Raw genomic sequence first — 24,945 nt, 5'->3', positions numbered from 1 at the left:
CTTGGTCTGTACAGACTACTTTACTGCAGTTCCCCGCCATCTTGTCTGAGCTGTTCTTAACAGCATTTACGAAGCATTAAAGGAATTGCCTGGCCAGTAAGCAATTTTTCAAAATAAGACTGCTAAAAGAAAAAAAAAAAGAATTAACACCCACCTCTGATTCTCCTTACTGGTTCCTTGCAGTCAGTTACTGGTTATATTAGGTCAATGCTCGGCCACTATTTAGAGGGGTTATCAGTGATCATGAAAGAAATGCTCACCTGGTCTGGTCATTGGCTGGCAGCGGTGAAGTGCATGAAGTGGGCACATCACACTTCTGGCCAGGTGGGGACCAGAAGCGGCAGGGACAGAGCCATGCTGCAGGAAATGGGATGACCAGACCAAGAGAATGGGTTTTCTCATCCATCTCATTGGGGGACAAAGGCTTTGACCATGGGTATAGCTGTTGCCGCTAGGAGGCGGACACTAAGCACACAAAGTGTAAGCTCCTCCCTCTTCAGCTATATCTTTCCTACAGGGACTAAGCTCAATCAGTTTAGTGCAAAAGCAGTAGGAGAAGCCAGACACAAGAAAATTATGTACAAACCCAGAACCAAACAGGCCCGAAAAGGCCCATAAACATAAGAATAGGTGGGAGCTGTGTCCCCCAATGAGCGGAAAAGAAACAGATTTTACGGTAAGTACAAAAATCTAGTTTTCTCATCCGTCTCATTGGGGGACACAGGCTTTGACCATGGGTATAGCTGTAGCCGCTAGGAGGCAGACACTAAGCACACAAAGTGTAAGCTCCTCCCTCTTCAGCGATACCCTTCCTACAGGGACTAAGCTAAATCAGTTTTTAGCTGAGTGTTTGTAGCCCTCCCGTTCAGCCTGGCCACGGCTCCCAGGGTCTTTACGAAGGTTCTGGCGGGAGTCATGGCCTTGCTCCATGCCAGGGGGATCGTGGTGATCCCTTACTTGGACCCTTCACCAGGATGTCATCTGTTGTTCCGGGTGACTGTGGATAGCTTGAACATTGTTCTAGACACCCTGGAGCTCTTCGGATGGATCCTGAACAGGTAGAAGTCTTATCTTTATCCATCGCAACGGTTTACTTATCTGGGCATGGTATTGGACACTTGTCAGGCCAAGGTGTTCTTGCCTCTGGAAAAACTATCCGCTCTCAGTCTTCAGATTCTCCTCTTGTTGCAGCCAGCCCCGGTTCACATTCGTCGCTGCATGCAGGCTCTGGGGCACATGGTCTCTGCCTTCGAAACAATTCCCGATGTTCAATTCCATACCAGAACGCTTCAGCTATCCATTCTGACCAGCTGGAATCGCTCCCCAGCCTCCTTGGATCGGCCAATGCGTCTACTTGCCCCAGTGCGCTGGGCCCTCAGATGGTGGATGGTCTCTCCAATGTTGAGGTCGGGTTGCTCGTTCCTCCCTCTCCATTGGAAGGCGTTAACAATGGATGCAAGCCTCAGGGGTTGGGGGGGGGGGGGGAGAGAGAGAGAAGTGTTGGAAAATATCTCTGTTTAAGGAGTATGGTCACGCGAGGAGCGCTCCCTTCCAATCAATGTTCTGGAGTTGAGGGCGATTCGGCTCTCTCTGTGACATTGGGCCGACCATCTCGAGGGTTTTCCGGTGCGGGTGCAGTCCGACAACTCTACGGCGGTGGCGTATATCAATCACCAGGGTGGCCCCTGGAGCCCGGCAGTCATGGCAGAGACGGCGCTGATTCTCAGCTGGGCGGAGAAACCTGTTCCGGCACTGTCGGCAGTTCACATACCCGGCGTCAACAACTGGATCACAGACTTCCCCAGCCGGGAGTGTCTCGATCCCGGCGAGTGGGCTCTTCACCCTCAGGTCTTTTGGCCCATCTGCGAGAGGTAGGCTCGGCCAGATGTGGATATCATGGCCTCACGGTTCAACAACAAGGTTGAGGAATTTGTCGCTCTGTCTAAGGACCCCATGGCCCTGGCATGCGATGCGCTGGTGATCCGTGGAGACGGTTCACATTTCCTTACGTGTTCCTGCCTCTTCCTCTCATTCCGCGTCCTCTCTGGAAGATCAGGTCCGAGGGACTGCCCGTCATTCTCGTGGCCCCAGATTGACCACGCAGGGTGTGGCATGTGTCCCTAGTCGCCCTTGTCACCGAGGAACCTTGGCGTCTTCCTCTCCAGGAGGACCTGCTGTCGCAGGGGCCAATCTTCCACCCACATTTAGGGTCGCTACATTTTAACGGCATGGCTGTTGAGGCCGCCATACTGAAGGCTCAGGGTTTTTCGGATGCAGTGGTCCAGACTATGATTCGGGCCAGGAAGCCGTTGTCTTCTAGAATCTACCACCGTACCTGGAAGTCCTACTTTAGTTGGTGCGAGCGGCGACAGCTGTCTCTCGTTCGTTTTTCTTTGCCGTGACTTTTGGCTTTTTTGCAGTCGGGCATGGACTTGGGGCTGGCCCTCAGCTCCCTTAAAGGGCAAGTGTTGGCTCTCTCCATTCTTTTTCAGCGCAATTTAGCTTCGCTTTCAGCAGTTCTGACTTTTTTTGCAGGGGGTGGCGCATGCTGCTCCATTGGATCCTTGGGATCTTAATCTAGTGCTCAATGCTCTCCAATATTTTCCGTTTGAGCCTTTGCAGCAGGTGTCGCTGCGCTTCCTGTCTTGTAAGGCTGCTTTTTTGGTTGCGAATTACTTTTATCCGTAGTGTAGGAACTCGCGGCTCTGTCATGTCGGTCACCCTTCCTGATCCTCCATCAGGGTGAGGTGGTCCTTCGCCCTGTGCAGTCCTTCCTGCCGAAGGTGGTGTCGGCATTCCACCTAAATGAGATTATTCTCTCTTCATTTTGTCCGGACCTGTCTCCTCCTCTGGAGCAGTTGCTCCATACCCTGGATTTGGTACGAGCCGTTCGGGTCTATCTGTCCCAGACGGCATCTTTACGGCGAACGGATTCCCTGTTCGTGATTCCAGGGACAGAGACGAGGGCTGGCAGCGTCAAAGACTTTCATTTCCTTGGTGGATTTGTTTGGCTATTGTGGAAGCGTACCGCGTTAAGGACCAGGCCCTGCCCTTCCGGGTGACTGCTCATTCGGCTCAAGCAGTGGGGGCCTCTTGGGCGGTGCATCACAGGGCTTCAGCCCTTCAGGTGTGCAAGGTGGCGACCTGGTAGTCTTTGCATACTTTTTCCAAGTTATACAGAGTTCACACCTTTGTATCTTCTGACGCTTCTTTGGGGCGTAGAGTTTTGCAGACAGCAGTTCTCTGATTGGCAGGGGGGTTGAAGTTAAGCCCACCCTCAGGGACTGCTCTGTAATGTCCCATGGTCAAAGCCTGTGTCCCCCAATGAGATGGATGAGAAAACAACTAGATTTTTGTACTTGCCGTAAAATCTGTTTCTCTTCTGTTCATTGGGGGACACAGCTCCCACCCATTCTTTTGTTTATGGGCCTTTTCGGGCCTGTGTGGTTCTGAGTTTGTGCATCATTTTCTTGTCTGGCTTCTCCTACTGCTTTTGCACTAAACTGATTTAGCTTAGTCCCTGTAGAAAGGGTATAGCTGAAGAGGGAGGAGCTTACACTTTGTGTGCTTAGTGTCCGCCTCCTAGCGGCTACAGCTATACCCATGGTCAAACCTGTGTCCCCCAATGAACGGAAGAGAAACAGATTTTGGACATGCCCAATTTTTTTCCAGGGTGTTTGACAACCCATTGAAGTTTTATAGCTTGAAATTTTTTTTTTATCTAGTCCTGTGGTTTTAATTTCAAGTTAGGCTGGGTCCACATCTGTGCTGTGAACTTCGACAGTCTGTTCCGGCCGGATACCATCGTGCACCGCCAGATCCCCATTCACTGTAATGGGATCCAGCGGTAATCTGGCCACTTTCCAGTAGACATGCTTGACAAAAAATGTCACGTGTAGCATTTTTGTCTGGCCGAATGCCGGCATGTACGCTGGGTACAGTGACCGGATTACAGTGCCAGACTTCACAACGCAGATGTGAACCCAGCTTCATAGTTGCATCTTTTAAATGACTGAATTGTAGCTAATGTCTGCTTATATTTCCCACCCTGCTTATGCAAAGTAACCGTTCTTAAGTGCATTCATGACCTTAACATGTCCTGAGGGACAGAATCCTTGTGTATGATTTAATGGAAATGTGTTCTTCTCTCAGCGTACACCTGTCCTCATCTCACAGTTTTCAGTGAAAATGCGGTAGATATATTTGATGTCCGAAAAGGTGACTGGATCCAGACCGTCCATCTGAAGAAAGTGAGTTTCCTTGGCTGCTGATCCGGCCTTTTAACCAGGAAATACAGTTACATTATCAAGTACAAGTGCTGCCCTTATTCTTATTTCTCAGCTTTAGGGCTCATGCACACAAACTTATTTTTTTTCCGGCCCGTATGTGGAACCATTCACTTCAGTGGTGCTGCAAAAAAACAAAAAAAAAAACGGAAATCGCTCAGTGTGGATTCCGTTCTTCTGTATGTCCACATGGCCATTACATAAAAAAAATAGAACATGTCCTATTATTGTCTGCATTACGGACAAGGATAGGACTGTTCTATTAGAGGCCAGCTGTTCTGTTCTGTAAAATACAGAATGCACACGGCCGCTATCAGTGTTTTGCGGATCGCAAAACAACAACGGTCGTGTGCATGAGCCCTTATAGTGGAGGTAACAAAACAGGGATGTTATTGCTTCAACCCTGTTCCCTCAAATGCTGGTTTCCCAGGTGCTCTGTACACTATAGCCCATGGGCAATAAGTACCGCTACAGGTTACTGGGCTGTACATCTCTTCCTTTGGTCTCCTACACCTCTGTGTCACATCATACATTCAAAACTATAAGCTTTGGAGAGAATTTCACATTCTCTCCTCCTGTGTAAGGCAACTTTCACACTAGCGTTTAAGTTTTCCAATATTGAGTTCCGTCATAGGGGCTCAATACCAGAAAAAAAAACGCTTCAATTTTGTCCCCATTCATTTTCAATAGGGACTGAACTGAACAGAACGGAATGCTCCAAAATGCATTCCGTTCCGTTTAGTTGCGTTCCCATACCGGAGAACAAACCACAACATGTTTGTTTTTTGCTTTCCGTCCTGGGAAACTGATCAAGACGGATCAGTCATGCCCCCCAAAGCAAGTCAATGGGGACGGATCAGTTTTCTCTGACACAATAGAAAATGGATCCGTCCCCCATTGACTTTCAATGGAGTTAATGACGAATCCCTCTTGGCAATGTTTAAGATAATACAATCGGATCCGTTCATAACGGATGCAGATGGTTGTATTATCAGTAACGGAAGCGTTTTAACTGGATCCGGCAGCGTGAAAGTACTCTTAGAATTATGGACGAAAAAGTCTCAAAACTGACTGAAGCTAAAAGTTCCCTCATTAAAAATTCCCCTTGTCAAAAAAAAAAGTCCCTTTGTCTATATATCTTTTTTTTTTTCTCCACAGGTTCGGCCTTTGAACTATGAAGGATCTCTGTGTGTCTTTGGAACGGAGAAAGTCCGTCTGGTATATCTGCGTAATAAATTGGCCGGTTAGTGTTACATCTACACACCAGTATGACTTGTCTGTGTACAATAGATCTTGCAGCCACGTTGTCTTTCTGGTCACGGTTTGTCGATTCCCAACAGATCAAGATGAGTTTGACGTTCAAGAGACCTCGGATAACAGCCGGAGACAGCTGCTCAAAACAAAGAGCAAAAGGCATTTTTCATTCCGAATTTCAGAAGAGGAGCGGCTACAGCAGAGGAGGTAAAATACGGAGAATGTATTATGCATAAAGTGCCACGGTCATTAGGATTTTTTCACATTAGAGGGGTTGTCCCACTAGTAAAGATTTAAGACGTCTGCTCACATAATATAGCTCCACCTGGTGTTGAAAGTGTATAGTAATGTGCACTTCCATACAACTGCAGACGTCCTGGATCAGCGGGATAGCCCCGGATTTCGGTGGCCGTCCCGGGATGGCTGAGGTATATCCATCTTTCAACAGTATCTGTGTCCTGAGCACGCAGATATAGTTGCAATGGTGAAGCAGGGAACCGTCAGCTTCCTGCTCCACTATTCCCTGGCCGGTATTCTACCCAGCAGCAGGCGCAATGAAGTGATGTCATCACTCCTGCTGGGCTTAGCAAGCGAGCGCTCAGGTCAGGGGATGATGATCACTCCCCAGTCTGTGTGCTCTCCCGCTCAGCTAAACAGGCTAATGTCACTTTATTGCGCCTGGTCCTGGGGAGAGCATGAGCTTATGCTCCATTCATTGGGGGAATGGGGCTAGGTGAGGATTTTTTTTAAAATTATTATTAACAATACAGGTGCTCTAGAGGGCATACCTACTTTATGGGGGCACATTGAAGGAGCATAACTACCGTGTCATAGTTAGAGGCATGGCTTAGTGTAAAAAAAATAAAATTATATATATATATATATATATATATATATATAATATATATTTTATCCCTCTTTGGGCTTTTCAAAAGTTGGCAGGCATGCATCTGAATGGGGGGCGTTTTTGCAGCCAACACAATTTTCTGTAAGATTTGGACAGTCACAGAAATGTATGCAACAAAACTGCTGCGTGTGAAATTACCCTTATGCAGATTCCATGGAACAGATCCCAGGGCTGTCATGGAGGGAGTGCTGGCGGCAGCAACACATACAGTCAGGCCCATAAATATTGGGACATCGACGCAATTCTAAGATTTTTGGGTCTATACACCACCACAATGGATTTGAAATTAAACAAACTAGATGTGCTTTAACTGCAGACTGTCGGCTTTAATTTGAGGGTATTTACATCCAAATCAGGTGAACAGTGTAGGACTTACAACAGTTTGCATATGTGCCTCCCACTTGTTAAGGGACCAAAAGTAATGGGACAATTGGCTTCTCAGCTGTTCCATGGCCAGGTGTGTGTTATTCCCTCATTATCCCAATTACAATGAGCAGATAAAAGGTCCAAGTGTGCTAGTTGCATTTGGAATCTGTTGCTGTCAACTCTGCAGATGAGATCCAAAGAGCTGTCACTATCAGTGAAGCAAGCCATCATTAGGCTGAAAAAACAAAACAAAAACCCATCAGAGAGATAGCAAAAACATTAGGCGTGGCTAAAACAACTGTTTGGAACATTTTTAAAAAGAAGGAACGCATCAGTGAGCTCAGCAACACCAAAAGACCCGGAAGACCACGGAAAACAACTGTGGTGGATGACCGAAGAATTCTTTCCCTTGTGAAGAAAACACCCTTCACAACAGTTGGCCAGATCAAGAACACTCTCCAGGAGGTAGGTGTATGTGTGTCAAAGTCAAAAATCAAGAGAAGACTTCACCAGAGTGAATACAGAGGGTTCACCACAAGATGTAAACCATTGGTGAACCTCAAAAACAGGAAACGACATCCAAAAAAGCCTTCACAGTTCTGGAACAACATCCTAGGGACAGATGAGACCAAGATCAACTTGTACCAGAGTGATGAGAAGAGTATGGAGAAGGAAAGGAACTGCTCATGATCCTAAGCATACCACCTAATCAGTGAAGCATGGTGGTGGTAGTGTCATGGCGTGGGCATGTATGGCTGCCAATGGAACTGGTTCTCTTGTATTTATTGATGATGTGACTGCTGACAAAAGCAGCAGGATGAATTCTGAAGTGTTTCGGGCAATATTATCTGCTCATATTCAGCCAAATGCTACAGAACTCATTGGACGGCGCTTCACAGTGCAGATGGACAATGACCCAAAGCATACTGCAAAAGCAACCAAAGAGTTTTTTAAGGGAAAGAAGTGGAATGTTATGCAATGGCCAAGTCAATCACCTGACCTGAATCCGATTGAGCATGCATTTCACTTGCTGACGACAAAACTGAAGGAAAAAAGCCCCAAGAACAAGCAGGAACTGAAGACAGTTGCAGTAGAGGCCTGGCAGAGCATCACCAGGGATTAAAACCTAGCTTCTGGTGATGTCTATGCGTTCCAGACTTAAGGCTGTAATTGACTGCAAAGGATTTGCAACCAAGTATTAAAAAGTGAAAGTTTGATTTATGATTATTATTCTGTCCCATTACTTTTGGTCCTATAACAAGTGGGGGGCACATATGCAAACTGTTGTAATTCCTACACCAATCGCCTGATTTGGATGTAAATACCCTCAGATTAAGGCCTCATGCACACGGCCGTGTTTCACGGCCGAGAGCGGTCCATGGTATCCCGGCCTGGCATCCTGCTGACAGCAGGAATGCACGGCGTCAGTGGTTGCTCTGACGCCGTGCGCTTCATGCCGCCGCTGCACTACAGTAATACACTTGTATAGATCATACGAGTGCAGCGCTCTCGTGCATGAGGCCTAAAGCTGACAGTCTGCAGTTAAAGCACATCTAGTTCGTTTCATTTCAAATCCATTGTGGTGGTGTATAGAGCCAAAAATGTTAGAATTGTGTCAATGTCCCAATATTTATGGACCTGACTGTAAAACCTTCTCTTTCAGTGCATACTTGAAATGAAACCTGCTCAATCTATTCCTTTACACACATACATGGGATACAAAGAGGTCTTGCCTGCTACTTTTCCTCTTGCCCTCAGAACATATACTTCCACATATATTTGACAAATCATAATGTATCCATTTTTTTTATTCCATTCACAGAGTGATGTTGAAAGACCCTCAGATGAGGTCAAAACTAATTTCCAACCCTAAGAATTTTAATCATTTGGTTCATGTTGGGCCTGGAGATGGAAAGCATCAGTTAAAAGATCTGCCAGTGGTAAGAAATGTCTAGTCTTCCTATACAGAACACTATTTTCCACATAATGTACAATGATTGGATGACTGATCAATTCTGGCCCCGTTGGAAGATTCATCACACCATAGCTGAGCAAAGCATGAAAAGAAAATGATTTAAAGAAAAATAGCCCCAAGAACACCTATGGTCACCTGTACCAGGCAAAACACGTCCAGGGGGCTATAGCACAACATTATATAAGAAAGTGTAGTATATCGGATTAGCCTGCCGTCCTTATCTGTCAGGTGTATGCCAACACAAGTCAGGAGTGTAGTTCTCTAGTTCTGTTTTCAGTACATTTTTGTTCTTTCTATAACATGTGTAATAAATGTAACTTTTCACACAGCTTTGCATAAATCAATAGTACAGGTGAATATAAGAAACTTTGTAATATCAGCTATTTTACTCCTTCCCTTCCTAAACTAGTATTTAAGGCTACATGCACACGAACGTGGTTTTGTTCCGCATCCGAGCCGAATTTTTTGCGGCTCGGGTGCGGACCCATTCACTTCAATGGGGTTGGAAAAGATGCGTGTGCTGTCTGCATCCGTTGCTCCGTTCCGTAGCCCTGCAAATAAAAAAATAGAACATGTCCTATTCTTGTCCGTTTTGTGGACAAGGATAGGCATTGTTACAATGGATCCGCAAAAAATAAAAACAGATGCCATCTGGACGTCATCCGTTTTTTTTTTTGCCGGATCCGCAATTTGCGGACCGCAAAACACATACAGTCGTGTGCATCTAGCCTAAATCGGTCTTCTGAAACTAAGGCTGTGTTCACATATGTGCTGTGAATGGAGAAACAGACTTCTGGAGTTCACTATATACAGCATATAAGGCGGCTTTCGGCCAGACCAAAAAAAAATACTACAGGCGGCATTTTTTGTGTATATGCCGAGAAGTGGCCGGATCCCATTACAGTAAAAGGGGATCTGGCGGTGCACGGTGGTATCCACTATGACTAATACAGTGAACTCCAGAGTTCACAGCACGTATGTGAACCCAGCTTTAGATGGCCTTTAAGCGCACTGAAAGATCAGATTGCAAGCTGCTATATAAGTCTATGAGAAGAGGAGGGGGAGAAGGAGTGAGCTGACAATATCTCTGTGGCCCTATTCTTGGGTTGCTCTCCATCTACAGTACAGACCAAAAGTTTGGACACACCTTCTCATTCAAAGAGTTTTCTTTATTTTCATAACTATGAAGGCATCAAAACTATGAATTAACACGTGGAATTATATACATAACAAACAAGTGTGAAACAACTGAAAATGTCATATTCTAGGTTCTTCAAAGTAGCCACCTTTTGCTTTGATTACTGCTTTGCAGACTCTTGGCATTCTCTTGATGAGCTTCCAGAGGTAGTCCCCTGAAATGGTCTTCCAACAGTCTTGAAGGAGTTCCCAGAGATGCTTAGCACTTGTTGGCCCTTTTGCCTTCACTCTGCGGTCCAGCTCACCCCAAACCATCTCGATTGGGTTCAGGTCCGGTGACTGTGGAGGCCAGGTCATCTGGCGCAGCAATCCATCACTCTCCTTCATGGTCAAATAGCCCTTACTTTCAAAGTTTTCCCAATTTTTCGGCTGACTGACTGTGTATCCACCTGACTTCTCCTCAACGCCACTGATGGTCCCAACCCCATTTATAAGGCAAGAAATCCCACTTATTAAACCTGACAGGGCACACCTGTGAAGTGAAAACCATTTCAGGGGACTACCTCTTGAAGCTCATCAAGAGAATGCCAAGAGTGTGCAAATCAGTAATCAAAGCAAAAGGTGGCTACTTTGAAGAAAATAGAATATGACATATTTTCAGTTGTTACACACTTGTTTGTTATGTATATAATTCCACATGTGTTAATTCATAGTTTTGATGCCTTCAGTGTGAATCTACAATTTTCATAGTCATGAAAATAAAGAAAACTCTTTGAATGAGAAGGTGTGTCCAAACTTTTGGTCTGTACTGTATGTACTTCCAACGGATTAAAAATCTAGGCTCTGTGGCCATCAGAACAGATTTTTTTAAATCCGTTGGAAGGAAAGGTTCCTATTGAATGAGGGCAAGCAGAGGTCTACAACTTTGCAATATATTTTCCAGTTTCACTTCCTCAAATTTTAACCTGAAAATGTAGGGATTTGAGATTATTTTGTATCTCAGCAGTTTGTTTTGTCTTGTGCAGACATTCTAGGGTAGCAATTTGCATTAACAGGGAGTCTAATTTCTGGGTTCTTTGCTTCTTTATGCTAGCTCCTAGACTAATTAATTCTCCTTTTTAATAACTGTTTTGTGAGCTTCCCATATTATGGGCATGGGAGTCTGAGGTCTGTCATTCACTTTAAAATAATCTGTGATCTTTTGTTCTATGAGATTCCTATTGAGCTCATCTTCCAGCAGGGTAGTGTTAAGTCGCCAAGACCACACTCTAGGCGGTAGTTCATGCAACTTCATTTGTATTTTAACAGGAGCATGATCTGAGATTGTAGAGTGACCCATGTTTGCACTCACAATAGTAGATAGTGCACTGTTGGAGCTGAATATATAGTCTAAACGCTGATAAGTCCCATGGACATGTGAGAAAAACGTATAGTTCCTTCCGTCAGCGTTGAGGACCCTCCAGACATCCGAGATCCGCAGGTCAGATAGTGCTAGTTGTAATTTACGTACCTGCTTTTTGGGGATAAATGGAGATTTGGAAGTGGAGTCCATGGTGTGGTCCAGGGTCAGATTGAAATCTCCCCCTAGTATTAACAAACCTTCTGCGAACGTCTGGAGGGCATGCAACGTCCGAAGGAGCCATGGAACCTGTTTAACGTTTGGAGCATATATGTTGGCCAAAGTAATCGTTTTATTTAAAACCTTACCCTTGACAAACAAGTAGCGAGTAGGGGGGGGGGGGGGGCATAGGTGATGGTGATAGAGCCTAGTTAGTACCAGAGGCTCCACACACCTGGCCAATATAGAATAAAACAGAACCTATTATTTTCAAGATACATAGGAACAGGCGACTGCATAGCCAGTGAGGAGAAAAGTCCTAATTGCAGTAGGAGCTGAATGGCCCATACAGGTAAACCGCCCATGAGTGGGCAATATCTACGTCACCCTTCTGGGCCCCAGCTGTGGTGAATAGCCCGTTTATAACTATAATAGGAGACATTTGAGAGACAACCTTCTACAAGTTATAACTTGATCAATTATATAAACAACTCTGTAGGGCATCTTTCCGTTAACATACAGCAAAGACAACCGGTAGCATGAATATATATATATATCAAACCCTTGCCTCTCTATGTGGTAATGCTTCAGTCCATGGGTGCCGACTTCCTCCTGGGTGATTTTGTATTTCGAGGATAGTTGCCACGATGGAAGTGAGGGCAGCCTAGGGAGATGTTCTGGAACGGGTATCGGCAGCCACGAGGGTATGTCCAGAGGTGCCATCTCTAGGGCTTCCCAAATTTTAGATAAATAATCTGGGATTCTCAGTTATTTGTCTACCCTTGATTGTGGTGCTTAGACCAAAGGGAAAAAGCCATCTCATGGGTAGTTTCCTTGCTCGCAGTTCCGCTGTTAAGGGACGCAAAATCCTGCATTTTGTAAGCGTGCTGGCGACTAAGTCCTGAAAAATCAGGCTCTTATGATTATTAAAGAGAATGTCATCCTTTTCTCGTGCCTTTTTGAGTATTTCCGCTGTATCAAGGAAGTTTAATAGGGCACAGATCGTTTCCCTTGGTGGATCTCCTGCCGGGGGTTTGGGTCTAAGCGCTCTATGTGCCCGTTCGATGATAATGGCATCTGCCCCACCAGAAGGGAAAAGATCCGGCCTACAGTCTGTTAGTTCAGCAGGGACAGATTCAGGGATTCCCCTAAGTCTGACATTCTTCTGACGTCCCCTATTCTCCTGATCCTCCAGGTGTAGATGTGCATTATTTATCTGTGAGCGTAAGGCTTGCAACTGAGCCTGCGTCCCTCTGTTGTGCTGCACTATTACTGATTGGGAATATTCGAGCGTTTCCACTCTATGTCCCAACTGCTGTACCTCTGTCTTTATGTCGGCTAACTCCTTCATCACCGGAGCGAGAGCCTGCGACAAGGAGTGTTGTAAGAAAGACCTTGTTATAGGTAACTGTTCAGCCCCTCCGTGCGCATCCGAGTAAGCGCAGGAGCTGTCACCATCCGAGTCCTCTTCATGCGCTTCAGAGTGTATATCAGCCGCCGCCATTTTCTTCCTTCCCGCCAGAGATCACGGCTTTGTATTCAGGAACCTAGATAGATCCCCTTGCGATTTCTGGGTTCTCGGTGTGCAGTCCGACTCTCTGCCTCTCTCCTTAGGCTACTTTCACACCTGCGTTTAGGTGCGGATCCGTCTGGTATCTGCACAGACGGATCCGCACCTATAATGCAAACGCTTAGATCCGTTCAGAACGGATCCGTTTGCATTACCATGAATTTTTTTGTTCATGATAATGCAAACGGATCCGTTTTGACTTTACATTGAAAGTCAATGGGGGACGGATCCGTTTGAAAATTTAGCCATATTGTGTCAACTTCAAACGGATCCGTCCCCATTGACTTACATTGTAAGTCTGGACGGATCCGTTTGCCTCCGCACGGCCAGGCGGACCCCCGAACGCTGCAAGCTGCGTTCGGGTGTCCGCCTGCTGAGCGGAGGACAAACGGTGCCAGACTGATGCATTCTGAGCGGATCCGCATCCACTTGGAATGCATTAGGGCTGGACGGATCCGTTCGGGGCCGCTTGTGAGAGCCTTCAAAGGAACTCACAAGCGGAGCCCCGAACGCTAGTGTGAAGTTTGCCCTTGTTGAACAGGGTTGTTCGGCTATAAAGCTAAGCGACCGGGTGTTGTGGCGAGAAGCTCAGAGTCTATGCATCCTCCACCATGCTCAGCTAGCCCTGCCCCCCACTTCCTCAAATCTTAGCCACGTTAAAACATTTTCGAACTTTCCAATATATAAAAAAACTGACATCTTTTTGCTGAATGAATAGCCTCTTTACCTGTCTGTGACACAATATTCTGAACATTCAAACAGGCACAAGAAGAGAAAAGAAGGAGCAGTGGGCAAGAAGTAACAGGGATGGGAAGACCATTATCTTCCAGCAGTGACACTGGTAAATACTCAGCCCACAATCAAACTCCTACAGTAAACTAGTGTAACATAACTAATGTGGATTTTTTAATACAGTAAAACGAAGCTCCTGCAGCTCCCAGTCAGAAGACTCCCTGTCCTCTCCTCACAGCTTGATGACCTTATCAGACATCCTACATGAGGTAAGAACAGTGACTTACTGTTAGATCAGCTCAGCTATTAATTAATGAATTATATATGTACTGCATATTCAGATTTATCATTACCACATGGCATATAAAGTGCTTACAACCACTTAAATGCAGATTTTTGTGACATTTTCTTTCTTGTGAGGGCTTTTTTTTTTTTGGGAGGGGATGAGTCCATGTTTTTTAGGTAGCCTGCCATAGGCGTACAGCGTATCTTGCCTGGCTGATTCTTGGCATATTTGCTGGGTAGCGGCCAGATATCTGCTGGACCACATTATAGTTAATAGGGTGTGGCAGGAAGGTGGTAGTATCTGGCTTATGGCTGTCCTCTACTGCAAATGTGAAACTAGCCTTAAAGAGGACCTGTCACTACTCCTGACATGCCTATTTTAATAGCTTCATTTATTCCTCGTGTACCGTATTTTTCACTTTATAAGACGCACTCTCCCCCCCCCCCCCCCCCCCCAAAAAAAAAAAGTGGGGGAAGAAATGGCCATGCATCTTTTATAAAGCCGATACTAGTGAGCCAGTAGTAGGGAGTGAAGCGGACCTTTTGTAATACTCATCCTCTCAGTCTTCCTGTCCCGTCTCACTATGTGAGCTGATATAAGGTCTGATGGGGTTCTGACATGAAGGGCTGATGTCCTGATAAGGGGATCAGATGTGATGTCCTGATATGGGGGCCTGATCTGATGTCCTCATAGGTTTGGGGTTCGGTCTGAGGATCTGATATGAGGTCTGAAATTTTTTTTTTCTTATTTTCCTCCTCTTAAACCTGGGTTGCGTCTTATCATCGGGTGCATCTTATAAAGCGAAAAAATACGGTAATAACAATTCTAGAACATCTATTCTCATGGTTCTATGTTGTGCCATTCCTCTATTATTTCTACTAGAAGTTATGAATGAATTGCTAGCAATCTGCAGTAAGGGTCCAGAGGGGTGGTAACAAGTTGAGGGGGGTGTACCTGCACAGACTTGCTGTATACAATCAGTGCTGCCATTGTCAGACTGTGCAGGGACACCCCCCCCCCCCAACTTGTTACCACCCCTCTGTACCCTTACTGCAGACTGCTAGCAATTCATTCATAACTTCTAGGATAAATAATAATGGAATGGCACATCATAGAGACATAAGAATAGATGTTCCAGAATTGTTATTACATGAGGAATGCATGAAGCTATTAATACAAGCATGTCAGGAGTGGTGAAAGGTCCTCTTTATTAAAAAAATAAATAAAAAATGTTCCCTCTTTGAATTGGAGTTTTATGGTTTAAACTCTTGAAATGTAGTTTAAAAGGATCACTCTGGTCTAGGGTTGTAGTGGGTATCGAATTATCGATACTTTTGTATCGATTCGATACCGGGATTTGACATTTACTGATACTAGGCTGTGCTACTGCATAGCCTAGTATCACAGAACATGGCACACACTGCTCTCAGCGCGCACCATGTTCTTCTCAGCAGCACAGGGGAGAAGGAGTCACTCTCTCCCTCCCCACTGTGCCGCTGCTGCCAATAAGAAGAGAGAGGTGCTGATAACTCGCCCATTAAAGGGTTGTTCGGGTTCAGCTCTGAACCCGAACATCACCCATAATTTAACCTCGGCAGCCCCCGACTTGAGCATCGGAGCAGTTCATGCTCTCCTTTGCCCTGCGCTACATCGTGCAGGGCAAGGGCCCTTTTGTTTACAAATCACACATTGCCGGGCGGCAGCTTCCGCCCGGCAGTGTGTTCAGTGACATCACTGGCTCTGATGGGCGTGCTTTAGCGCTGCCCTAGCCATTTTACTGGCTATGGCAGCGCTAAAGCCCGCCTATCAGTGCCAATGACATCACCGGGCTTCCTGGCAGCCCCATGGAAAGCCCGGCTTGTCACCGGATCTCCAAAAAATGCCTTTGCCCTGCGCGATTTAGCGCAGGGCAAAGGAGAGCATCGGAGCATGAACTGCTCCGATGCTCAAGTCAGGGGGGCTGCCTGGGTGAAAATGGAAATATGTCCGGGTTCAGCTATGAACCCGGACAACCCCTTTAATACAAATATAGACGGCTGGTGCCGGCGGCAGAATCACATAGCCGGCACTCGATCTCTATGACGGGGCACTGTGATCTGCAGCAGTTAACCCCTCAGGTACGGCTCCTGAGGGGTTAACTGCCGCGGATCGCAGCACCCTGTCTTAGAGGTCGAGTGCCGGCTATGTAATTCTTCCGCCGGCACCTGCCGCCTCTATTTGTATTAAAAGGTTACTTATCATTGGTGGCGCAGTGCGTCCTTCCCCCAGTACTAAAAACATTGGTGGCGCAGTGCGCCCCCCCAGTATTATAATCATTGGTGACAGTGGCCACAGGGTCCCCTCCCCTCCTTCATTCATTGGTGGTGCAGTGGCAGCTTCTGATCGGAGACCCAGCAGTGTAATCCTGGGGCTCTGATCGCCATTTTTTTTGTCACCTGGTCCCCCCCAAAAATAGGATCGGCCTGTTCGATTATGGGCCGGATGTTCCATAAAATGCGGAATGCACGCTGCTTTTTTGGTGTTTTTTTTGTTTTGTTTTTTGCGTGGTATCAAGTATAGCAATACATTTTTATGGTATCGAAATAGAATCAAAATTTTGGTATCAAAACAACACTACTCTGGTCAGTATTTATTAATCCTGTCTACAATGTACATAAAAGTTGCAGACCAGAGATGCACCAAATGTGGTGCATGGCTGGACACTATAGTACTAAATGTTGCATCTTGGGCCACAACGTTTCTTGCCAAGTCATGCCTCTCGGTGAAAGAGATGCAGTAAGTTATTCTTTTTGGGGTTTTACTTCATAAATATATTTAAATTTGATGCAACAATTTGCACCATAAATGTTGATATTTTGGCTCATTTTACACTACAGTCTAGGCAAAATCACATTAGCAAATCTGGGCTGTTTTGTTTGATGCAGTAAATCAATGTATTGCTCTCTTGATTGCTCCTTGAATCTGTGTCAAACACTCTATAGTCATAAAAATGACCCTTTACCCAGAGAACCCCAATAAAGAGATACTTAGATAATGATGACCTCAGGTCAGGATAGGTCATCATTAGAATATTGGCAGGTACCTGTTCCAGGGAGCCATTGCACTCTCCGGGCTTCCAGCAGCTTTCTGAACACGGCACCGGGCATGGGCTGATCTGCGTGGGTCCCGGGGTCAGACCCCTGCTGATCCGATATTGATGACCTATCCAGAGAATAGGTCCTCAATAGTCATCTCTGGATAACCCCTTTAATTAACATTGCGAAGTGCACATTTTATTTCCTAGTAACAGCTTTAACTCTTTCCTTTTCTAGATTCCTGACCACACCGGTATCTTAAATACATCCAACACTTCTTCATAAGACCAGATCCATAATCCAGTTCCCGTTATTTGCGGACAAGTGTTGCTCACAAGTGACTTCATGGATTTTTATGAGCCATAGATTTTTCTTACTGTCTTTGTTTTAATGGAAACGTGAATATATTTTTTTTCTGGATGGTCACCGTTGAGACCCCAATAATTACACAACACTTCATCTGTTGTACCCATGACACATTATGTACATTAGACGCCAAATCAAGTGGATGAATTATATATGTTTCTCAAATTATTTTTAACGGCAAAAAAACACCTACAGGGTGAGACTTTTTTTTTTATGGAGTTTATTATATATGTACATGGAATTCCAGAAGTGATAAATCCTGGTTTGGAAAATGTCATTTTATTCTTCGGCTGTGAATATACAGCATTGTATGTAACATAAAAATTTATACAGCATAAATATTATGAAATCTCTGACCATGTCCACTCTTCATTGACTGCAACGAGCACAGGGGGCTTGTTCTGTGTCCTGTGAAGAAAGCATGCGAGAAGAATTGTATCTACCGTTCATACATTTGTGAAGACTTTGAGAGATGTAGACTCTTTTCACATCTGCATGCTGTGCTAGATCTGTCAGATCCAACTGCCCCTCACAGTGGACCCCCTGCCTTTATAAAACAGATCTGTTGGAATTTCTATAGTTCTAATTTTAAGTATACTGATACATACTATGCTATTTGTCAAAAGTAAGGGCTCACACACACACACTACTGTGGTTTTTGTCTGCATCTGATCCACATGTTTTGTGGGTCGAATGGGGCCACAAAAGATGCAGACAGCACGCGGGGTGCTGTCTGCATCCATGTGTCCATTCCGTCGCACCTTAAAAAAAAAAATTATAATTCCTATTCTTGTCCGTATTACAGACAGACAAACATAGGACTGTTCTATAGAGGGCAGGATGTTTTGTGTGGAATGCACATGACCAGTATCTGTGTTTTTTGCGGACCACACAAACACCAAAGACCGTGTGCACGAGTCCTTAGGGAACTGCTGATAACAGATTTAGGCCTCGTTCACATTTCCGTGTCAGTGGCACGTCCGTGAAAAAAAAAGCGTACGTGTGTGTCATCTGTAATTCACTGACGTTGCTCAGCTGAAAATTCATTTCCAAAGAATCTGAGTCTTCAGTGAAAAACGGACACAACACTGATGTATGTCAGTGATTTTCACGGACCCATAGACTTCAATGGGCGTGCTTGGTCCGCGCATCACGGATCAAAGTAGTTGCTGTCTAAAAATGTGAACAGATACATTTAAATCAATGGGTACGTATGCTGTCCGTGGAAAATGCGGACAGCACACGTCCGTAAAAAACTGAAATGTGAATAAGGCCTTAAACACAGCTTTACACATCTTAAAGGGGTTGGCCAATATGCAATATAATTGGTCAAAATGCCACATACAGTTACACATGGTCCATAGATGCTAGAAGGATCAGTCAGAGGAAGCGGGCGCTGCCATCTTGCATCACATGGACAGGAGTGTATTTTACTTCACTGATGCTGGGGCCCTCCCAATAGGAGATATCTGGGGGATAGTATACAGTTATGTATGCTTGTATAGAGCATGAATGACACTATATTGCATTCTGAGCAATTACACTGCAAATTTTCCAACCCCCTAAAGCAATGAATATTGGCATATAAATCTTAAAAGGAACAACAGAACAGAAAATCTAGTTTATTTATTCCATCACATCAAATAAAAATGAGGGCAGGAATAAACTGAGTTCTCCTCTTACCGATACCCACTGCACTGGTCCCTGCTCCTCTCATATTCCTCTTCTTATTTTCAACCCACCAGAAAAATACTTAGGCTGCCTGCTTAGCTAAACACAGGCCCCATCGGTGATTGGCGGAGTGGGCATTCCAAGCCCAAGAAGAGGGCTTGAAAAGGCCGAGCTGAGCAGGGACCAGAGTACTGGCTGTACAGCAGGGGTGGGTGATCAGTTTATTTTTGCCCTTTCTGATCCAATTTTTATGTAACATGATCACACTTGAATACTCCTTTTAAATATCTGTGTAGTGTATGATTCTTCATACATAATTGGGCTGGAAAAAACACCTGGCGACCTCCCATTAGGGGGGTTTCAAACACAGATTTTTGGAAAGAAACATCTGGCCAAGAACTCAGGCCAGATGTTACATTAACATCTACAGTGAAATATAAAAAAAATTACAAAAGTGTTATCTTGAAGCTCTATCCATAGTCTAGAGCAGTGTTTCCCAACCAGTGTGCCTCCAGCTGTTGCAAAACTACACCTCCCAGCATGCCCGCACATCCAAAGGCTGTCTGGGCATGCTGGGAGTTGTAGTTTTGCAACAGCTGGAGGCACACTGGTTGGGAAACACTGGTCTAGAGCAGGGATCAGCAACCTTCAGCACTCTAGCTGCTGTAAAACTACAGCTCCCAGTATGCAAACATGCTCGGCTGTTCTTCTAACTCCCATAGACGTGAAGCATTCTGGGAGTTAAAGTTTGTGAACAGCTGGAGGTTGCTGATCTTTGGTCTAAAGCAGGAATGGCCAACCTGAGGCTCTCCAGCTGTTGCAAAACTACAATTCCCATCATGCCCAGACTGCCAACAGCTATCCGCTTACAGCAGGGCATTGTGGGAGTTGTAGTTTTACAACAGCTGGAGAGCTGCAGGTTGGCCATGCCTGGTCTAAAGCAGGGATGCTCAACCTGCGGCCCTCCAGCTGTTGTAAAACTACAACTCCCACCATGCCCTGCTGTAGGCTGTCTGGGAATGATGGGAGTTGTAGTTTTGCAACAGCTGGAGGGCTGCATGTTGAGCATGCCTGGTCTAAAGGATGGAGCTGATAATTACAGGACTGCTCTCATTGAAGTCAATTACCAGCTCTGTCTACTGCACAAAATGGAAAGAGCTGCAAGGTAACAGTTGGTCTGTGGGATGATACATTCCCCTGTCCCCAATATGAAATTGATATGTGGTACAGAAATCTGAAAAACACAGAATATGCCATCAAAATCCTGAACAATTCCTTTAATAAATCTCCCTCACTGTTTTAACAGTGGATTGCCCAGGAAATCTCAAACCAATGGTACTTTGGACATAGTGTTGTCAAAGACCTTTTGTTTAAAGCATGGGAGATAAGTTTCCAGTTCGCTCGACCTTGTCCATCTGACATATATGGTTCAAAGATATAAAACATCAAGTACACACCCTGTTTTCTGTTTTACAGTCACTTTTTATTCTTCAATCCAGTTTTCTCACTCCAAGCTTGAGGGGTCCCTTGGCAGCTCTCCGCTCTGCCCTTTTGGCTTCCATTTCTCGTTGGCGTTCTTCCCTCTTCTTCCGAGCCAGTTCTGCTTTGCTTAGGCCTGTCAGACAAGCAGCTTGCATGTTCATGTTATACTATAGCAGTGGTGGAGAACCTATGGCACAGGTGCCAGAGGCAGCACTCAGAGCCCTCTCTGTGGGCACCCTGGAAAAAGTCTATGGTGTAAAAATATGCCTTAGATTTTACCTGACATTCATCAGCGCAGGGCGCACTGAACAGCACATTGAATGTAGGCAGGCTATTATAGCTAAATGGTAAAGTACATAGAAGACATACTACAGGGTGGGCCATTTTATATGGATACACCTTAATAAAATGGGAATGGTTGGTGATATTAACTTCCTGTTTGTGGCACATTAGTATATGTGAGGGGGGAAACTTTTCAAGATGGGTAGTGACCATGGTGGCCATTTTGAAGTTGGCCATTTTGAATCCAACTTTTGTTTTTTCAATAGGAAGAGGGTCATGTGACATATCATTGTGTTGGATTGTCAATGCAACCCTCTTCTCCCACTCTTCACACACTGATAGCATTTCTCCTGCGGTGTTGCTATCACAGGCTTCCAGTATCCGTAGTTTCAGGTGCTGCACATCTCGTATCTTCACAGCATAGACGATTGCCTTCAGATGATACGAGATGTGCAGCACCTGAAACTACGGATACTGGAAGCCTGTGCTATCATTTCTCCTGCAGTGTTGCTATCAGTGTGTGAAGAGTGGGAGAAGAGGGTTGCATTGACAATCCAACACAATGGGCAGCACATTGAACACATTTTACAAGTGGTCAGAAACTTGTAAATAACTCATGAAAGAATAAAGTTACGTTAAAACCAAGGACACCATTGTTTTTCTTGTGAAATTCCCAATAAGTTTGATGTGTCATATGACCCTCTTCCTATTGAAAAAACAAAAGTCGGATTTAAAATTGCCGACTTCAAAATGGCCGCCATGGTCACCACCCATCTTGAAAAGTTTCCCCCCTCACATTAACTTCCTGTTTGTGGCACATTAGTATATGTCACCAACCATTCCCATTTTATTAAGGTGTATCCATATAAATGGCCCACCCTGTATATTGGACTGTAGTATTCAGGTTAAATTGCCGTGTTGGCACTATGCGATAAATAAGTTTTAAGTTTTGTGTTGCAGTTTGGGCACGCGGTCTCTAAAAGGTTCACCATCACTGTACTATAGTAGTCATATAATCCAAGCCAGAAAATATATTCTACTGACAACTCACCCTGCTCTGCTTCCACTGACTCCCAGTTTTCATCTCCACCCCAGTCTCCACCTCCTTCTGAACTGCGATTATCATCTTTTTTCTGTTGAAGAATTACCATAAATTATTGTAGATCTACCTGAATTTTAGAGCATAGAGTAACATCTGGAACCACATTATTAAAGTGCCATTCATTCCATGGTGCTGTGCATATGAAAAGGGGTGTACATACATAATAAAAAATAAAAAAACTGTTACAAGCATGAACAAGACTAGTTACAAACTCGTACAGAAGGAGAGAGGACCCTGCCGGCGACTTTACGACTGTTAGAGAGATCTATGTACACACAGCTAAAACCTGCTACTGATTCAGAAGTGTTCAATCCACATTCAAAAACTGGATCAACCATTGACCTTGATATAAAAAAAACGGAACCATGTGCACACCTTGAACACATGGTAGAGCTTTTTTCAGTAGCAGATTTAAAAACTGATTCAGAAGTGACATGTTACAGATTTGATTATGGATTCCATTGAAGGCAATAGGGATGCAAAAACATCTGACCCAAAGACGCTAGTAACTCCACCATAAACAACCAAGTCTAGGACTGATTATTTCCTTCTCCGATTTTAACCGTGTGAACATACCGTAAGGCTGGGCTCACAGGACTGATTAGATGTGTATTTTTGTGCAGCAAATCAGGAATTCAGAATTCTCGTCCACAAGCTGCAGATTTGAAATGTGCAGCATGTCAATTTATCCTGCGGATTTCATGCTTTTCAATGCAAAGAATGACACTACGTCTAATCTGCAGCTTTTCGGCAACAAAATCCACAGTGTGTGTACAGTCGTGGCCAAAAGTTTTGAGAATGACACAAATATTAGTTTTCACAAAGTTTGCTGCTAAACTGCTTTTAGATCTTTGTTTCAGTTGTTTCTGTGATGTAGTGAAATATAATTACACGCACTTCATACGTTTCAAAGGCTTTTATCGACAATTACATGACATTTATGCAAAGAGTCAGTATTTGCAGTGTTGGCCCTTCTTTTTCAGGACCTCTGCAATTCGACTGGGCATGCTCTCAATCAACTTCTGGGCCAATTCCTGACTGATAGCAACCCATTCTTTCATAATCACTTCTTGGAGTTTGTCAGAATTAGTGGGTTTTTGTTTGTCCACCCGCCTCTTGAGGATTGACCTCAAGTTCTCAATGGGATTAAGATCTGGGGAGTTTCCAGGTCATGGACCCAAAATGTCAACATTTTGGTCCCCGAGCCACTTAGTTATCACTTTTGCCTTATGGCACGGTGCTCCATTGTGCTGGAAAATGCATTGTTCTTCACCAAACTGTTGTTGGATTGTTGGAAGAAGTTGCTGTTGGAGGGTGTTTTGGTACCATTCTTTATTCATGGCTGTGTTTTTGGGCAAAATTGTGAGTGGCCCACTCCCTTGGATGAGAAGCAACCCCACACATGAATGGTCTCAGGATGCTTTAATGTTGGCATGACACAGGACTGATGGTAGCGCTCACACTCATCTTCTCCGGACAAGCCTTTTTCCAGATGCCCCAAACAATCGGAAAGAGGCTTCATCGGAGAATATGACTTTGCCCCAGTCCTCAGCAGTCCATTCACCATACTTTCTGCAGAAGATCAATCTGTCCCTGATGTTTTTTTTTGGAGAGAAGTGGCTTCTTTGCTGGCCTTCTCGACACCAGGCCATCTTCCAAAAGTCTTCGCCTCACTGTGCGTGCAGATGCGCTCACACCTGCCTGCTGCTATTCCTGAGCAAGCTCTGCACTGGTGGCACTCCGATCCCGCAGCTGAATCCTCTTTAGGAGACGATCCTGGCGCTTGCTGGACTTTCGTGGACGCCCTGAAGCCTTCTTAACGAGAATTGCACCTCTTTCCTTGAAGTTCTTGATGATCCTATAAATTGTTGATTGAGGTGCAATCTTAGTAGCCACAATATCCTTGCCTGTGAAGTTATTTTTATGCAACGCAATGATGGCTGCACGCGTTTCTTTGCAGGTCACCATGGTTAACAATGGAAGAACAATGATTTCAAGCATCACCCTCCTTTTAGCATGTCAAGTCTGCCATTTTAACCCAATCAGCCTGACATAATGATCTCCAGCCTTGTGCTCGTCAACATTCTCACCTGAGTTAACAAGACGATTACTGAAATGATCTCAGCAGGTCCTTTAATGACAGCAATGAAATGCAGTGGAAAGGTCTTTTTGGGATTAAGTTAATTTTCATGGCAAAGAAGGACTATGCAATTCATCTGATCACTCTTCATAACATTCTGGAGTATATGCAAATTGCTATTATAAAAACTTAAGGGAACCTGTCACCTGGATTTTGTGTATAGAGCTGAGGACATGGGTTGCTAGATGGCCGCTAGAACATCCGCAATGTCCAGTCCCCATAGCTCTGTGTGCTTTTATTGTGTAAAAAAAAACTGATTTCATACATATGCAAATGAACCTGAGATGAGTCCTGTTCCTGAGATGAGTCACGGACAGGACTCATCTCAGGTTAATTTGCATATGTATCAAATCGGGTTTTTTACACAATAAAAGCACACAGAGCTATGGGGACTGGGTATTGCGGATGTGCTAGCAGCCATCTAACAACCCATGTCCTCAGCTCTATACCCAAAATCCAGGTGACAGGTTCCCTTTAAGCAGCAACTTTTCCAATATTTATGTAATTCTCAAAACTTTTGGCCACGACTGTACACACTATTTGGTGCTTTTTTTTTCCTGCTACAGCTAATCAGTCACGTGTGGACCCTAAGGGTCCATTCACACGTCCGTAGCGTGTTTTGCGGATCCGCAAAACACTGACACCGGCAATGTGCGTTCCGCATTTTGCAGACCGCACATCACCAGCACTAATTGCAATTGCGGACAAGAATAGGACATGTTCTATTTTTTTTCGGGAACGGAATTGCGGACCCGGA

At 44.9% G+C, this 24,945-nt stretch overlaps 2 protein-coding genes across 2 annotated transcripts in view; one reads left to right on the top strand and one right to left on the bottom strand.

Annotated features, from left to right (window-relative positions):
- CDC42BPG (CDC42 binding protein kinase gamma) overlaps window positions 1-18,488 on the top strand; it is a 180,707-nt gene extending 162,219 nt beyond the window's left edge. Inside the window, exons 31-37 of the mRNA XM_040410586.1 lie at window positions 4,153-4,250; window positions 5,445-5,529; window positions 5,627-5,747; window positions 8,636-8,753; window positions 13,816-13,894; window positions 13,969-14,054; window positions 17,383-18,488. Coding sequence (XP_040266520.1) covers window positions 4,153-4,250; window positions 5,445-5,529; window positions 5,627-5,747; window positions 8,636-8,753; window positions 13,816-13,894; window positions 13,969-14,054; window positions 17,383-17,430 — 635 coding nt within the window. The 3' untranslated portion in view covers window positions 17,431-18,488. The remainder of the gene's footprint in view (window positions 1-4,152; window positions 4,251-5,444; window positions 5,530-5,626; window positions 5,748-8,635; window positions 8,754-13,815; window positions 13,895-13,968; window positions 14,055-17,382) is intronic.
- SCYL1 (SCY1 like pseudokinase 1) overlaps window positions 17,715-24,945 on the bottom strand; it is an 82,201-nt gene continuing 74,970 nt past the window's right edge. The window contains exons 17-19 of the mRNA XM_040410587.1: window positions 21,998-22,079; window positions 20,640-20,797; window positions 17,715-17,919 (exon numbers count right to left, since the gene is read on the bottom strand). Coding sequence (XP_040266521.1) covers window positions 20,673-20,797; window positions 21,998-22,079 — 207 coding nt within the window. The 3' untranslated portion in view covers window positions 17,715-17,919; window positions 20,640-20,672. The remainder of the gene's footprint in view (window positions 17,920-20,639; window positions 20,798-21,997; window positions 22,080-24,945) is intronic.

Source organism: Bufo bufo, chromosome 10 (assembly GCF_905171765.1).
Source record: "Bufo bufo chromosome 10, aBufBuf1.1, whole genome shotgun sequence".
NCBI classification, from domain to species: Eukaryota; Metazoa; Chordata; class Amphibia; order Anura; family Bufonidae; genus Bufo; species Bufo bufo.
This window is presented reverse-complemented; position numbering and strand designations above follow the sequence as displayed.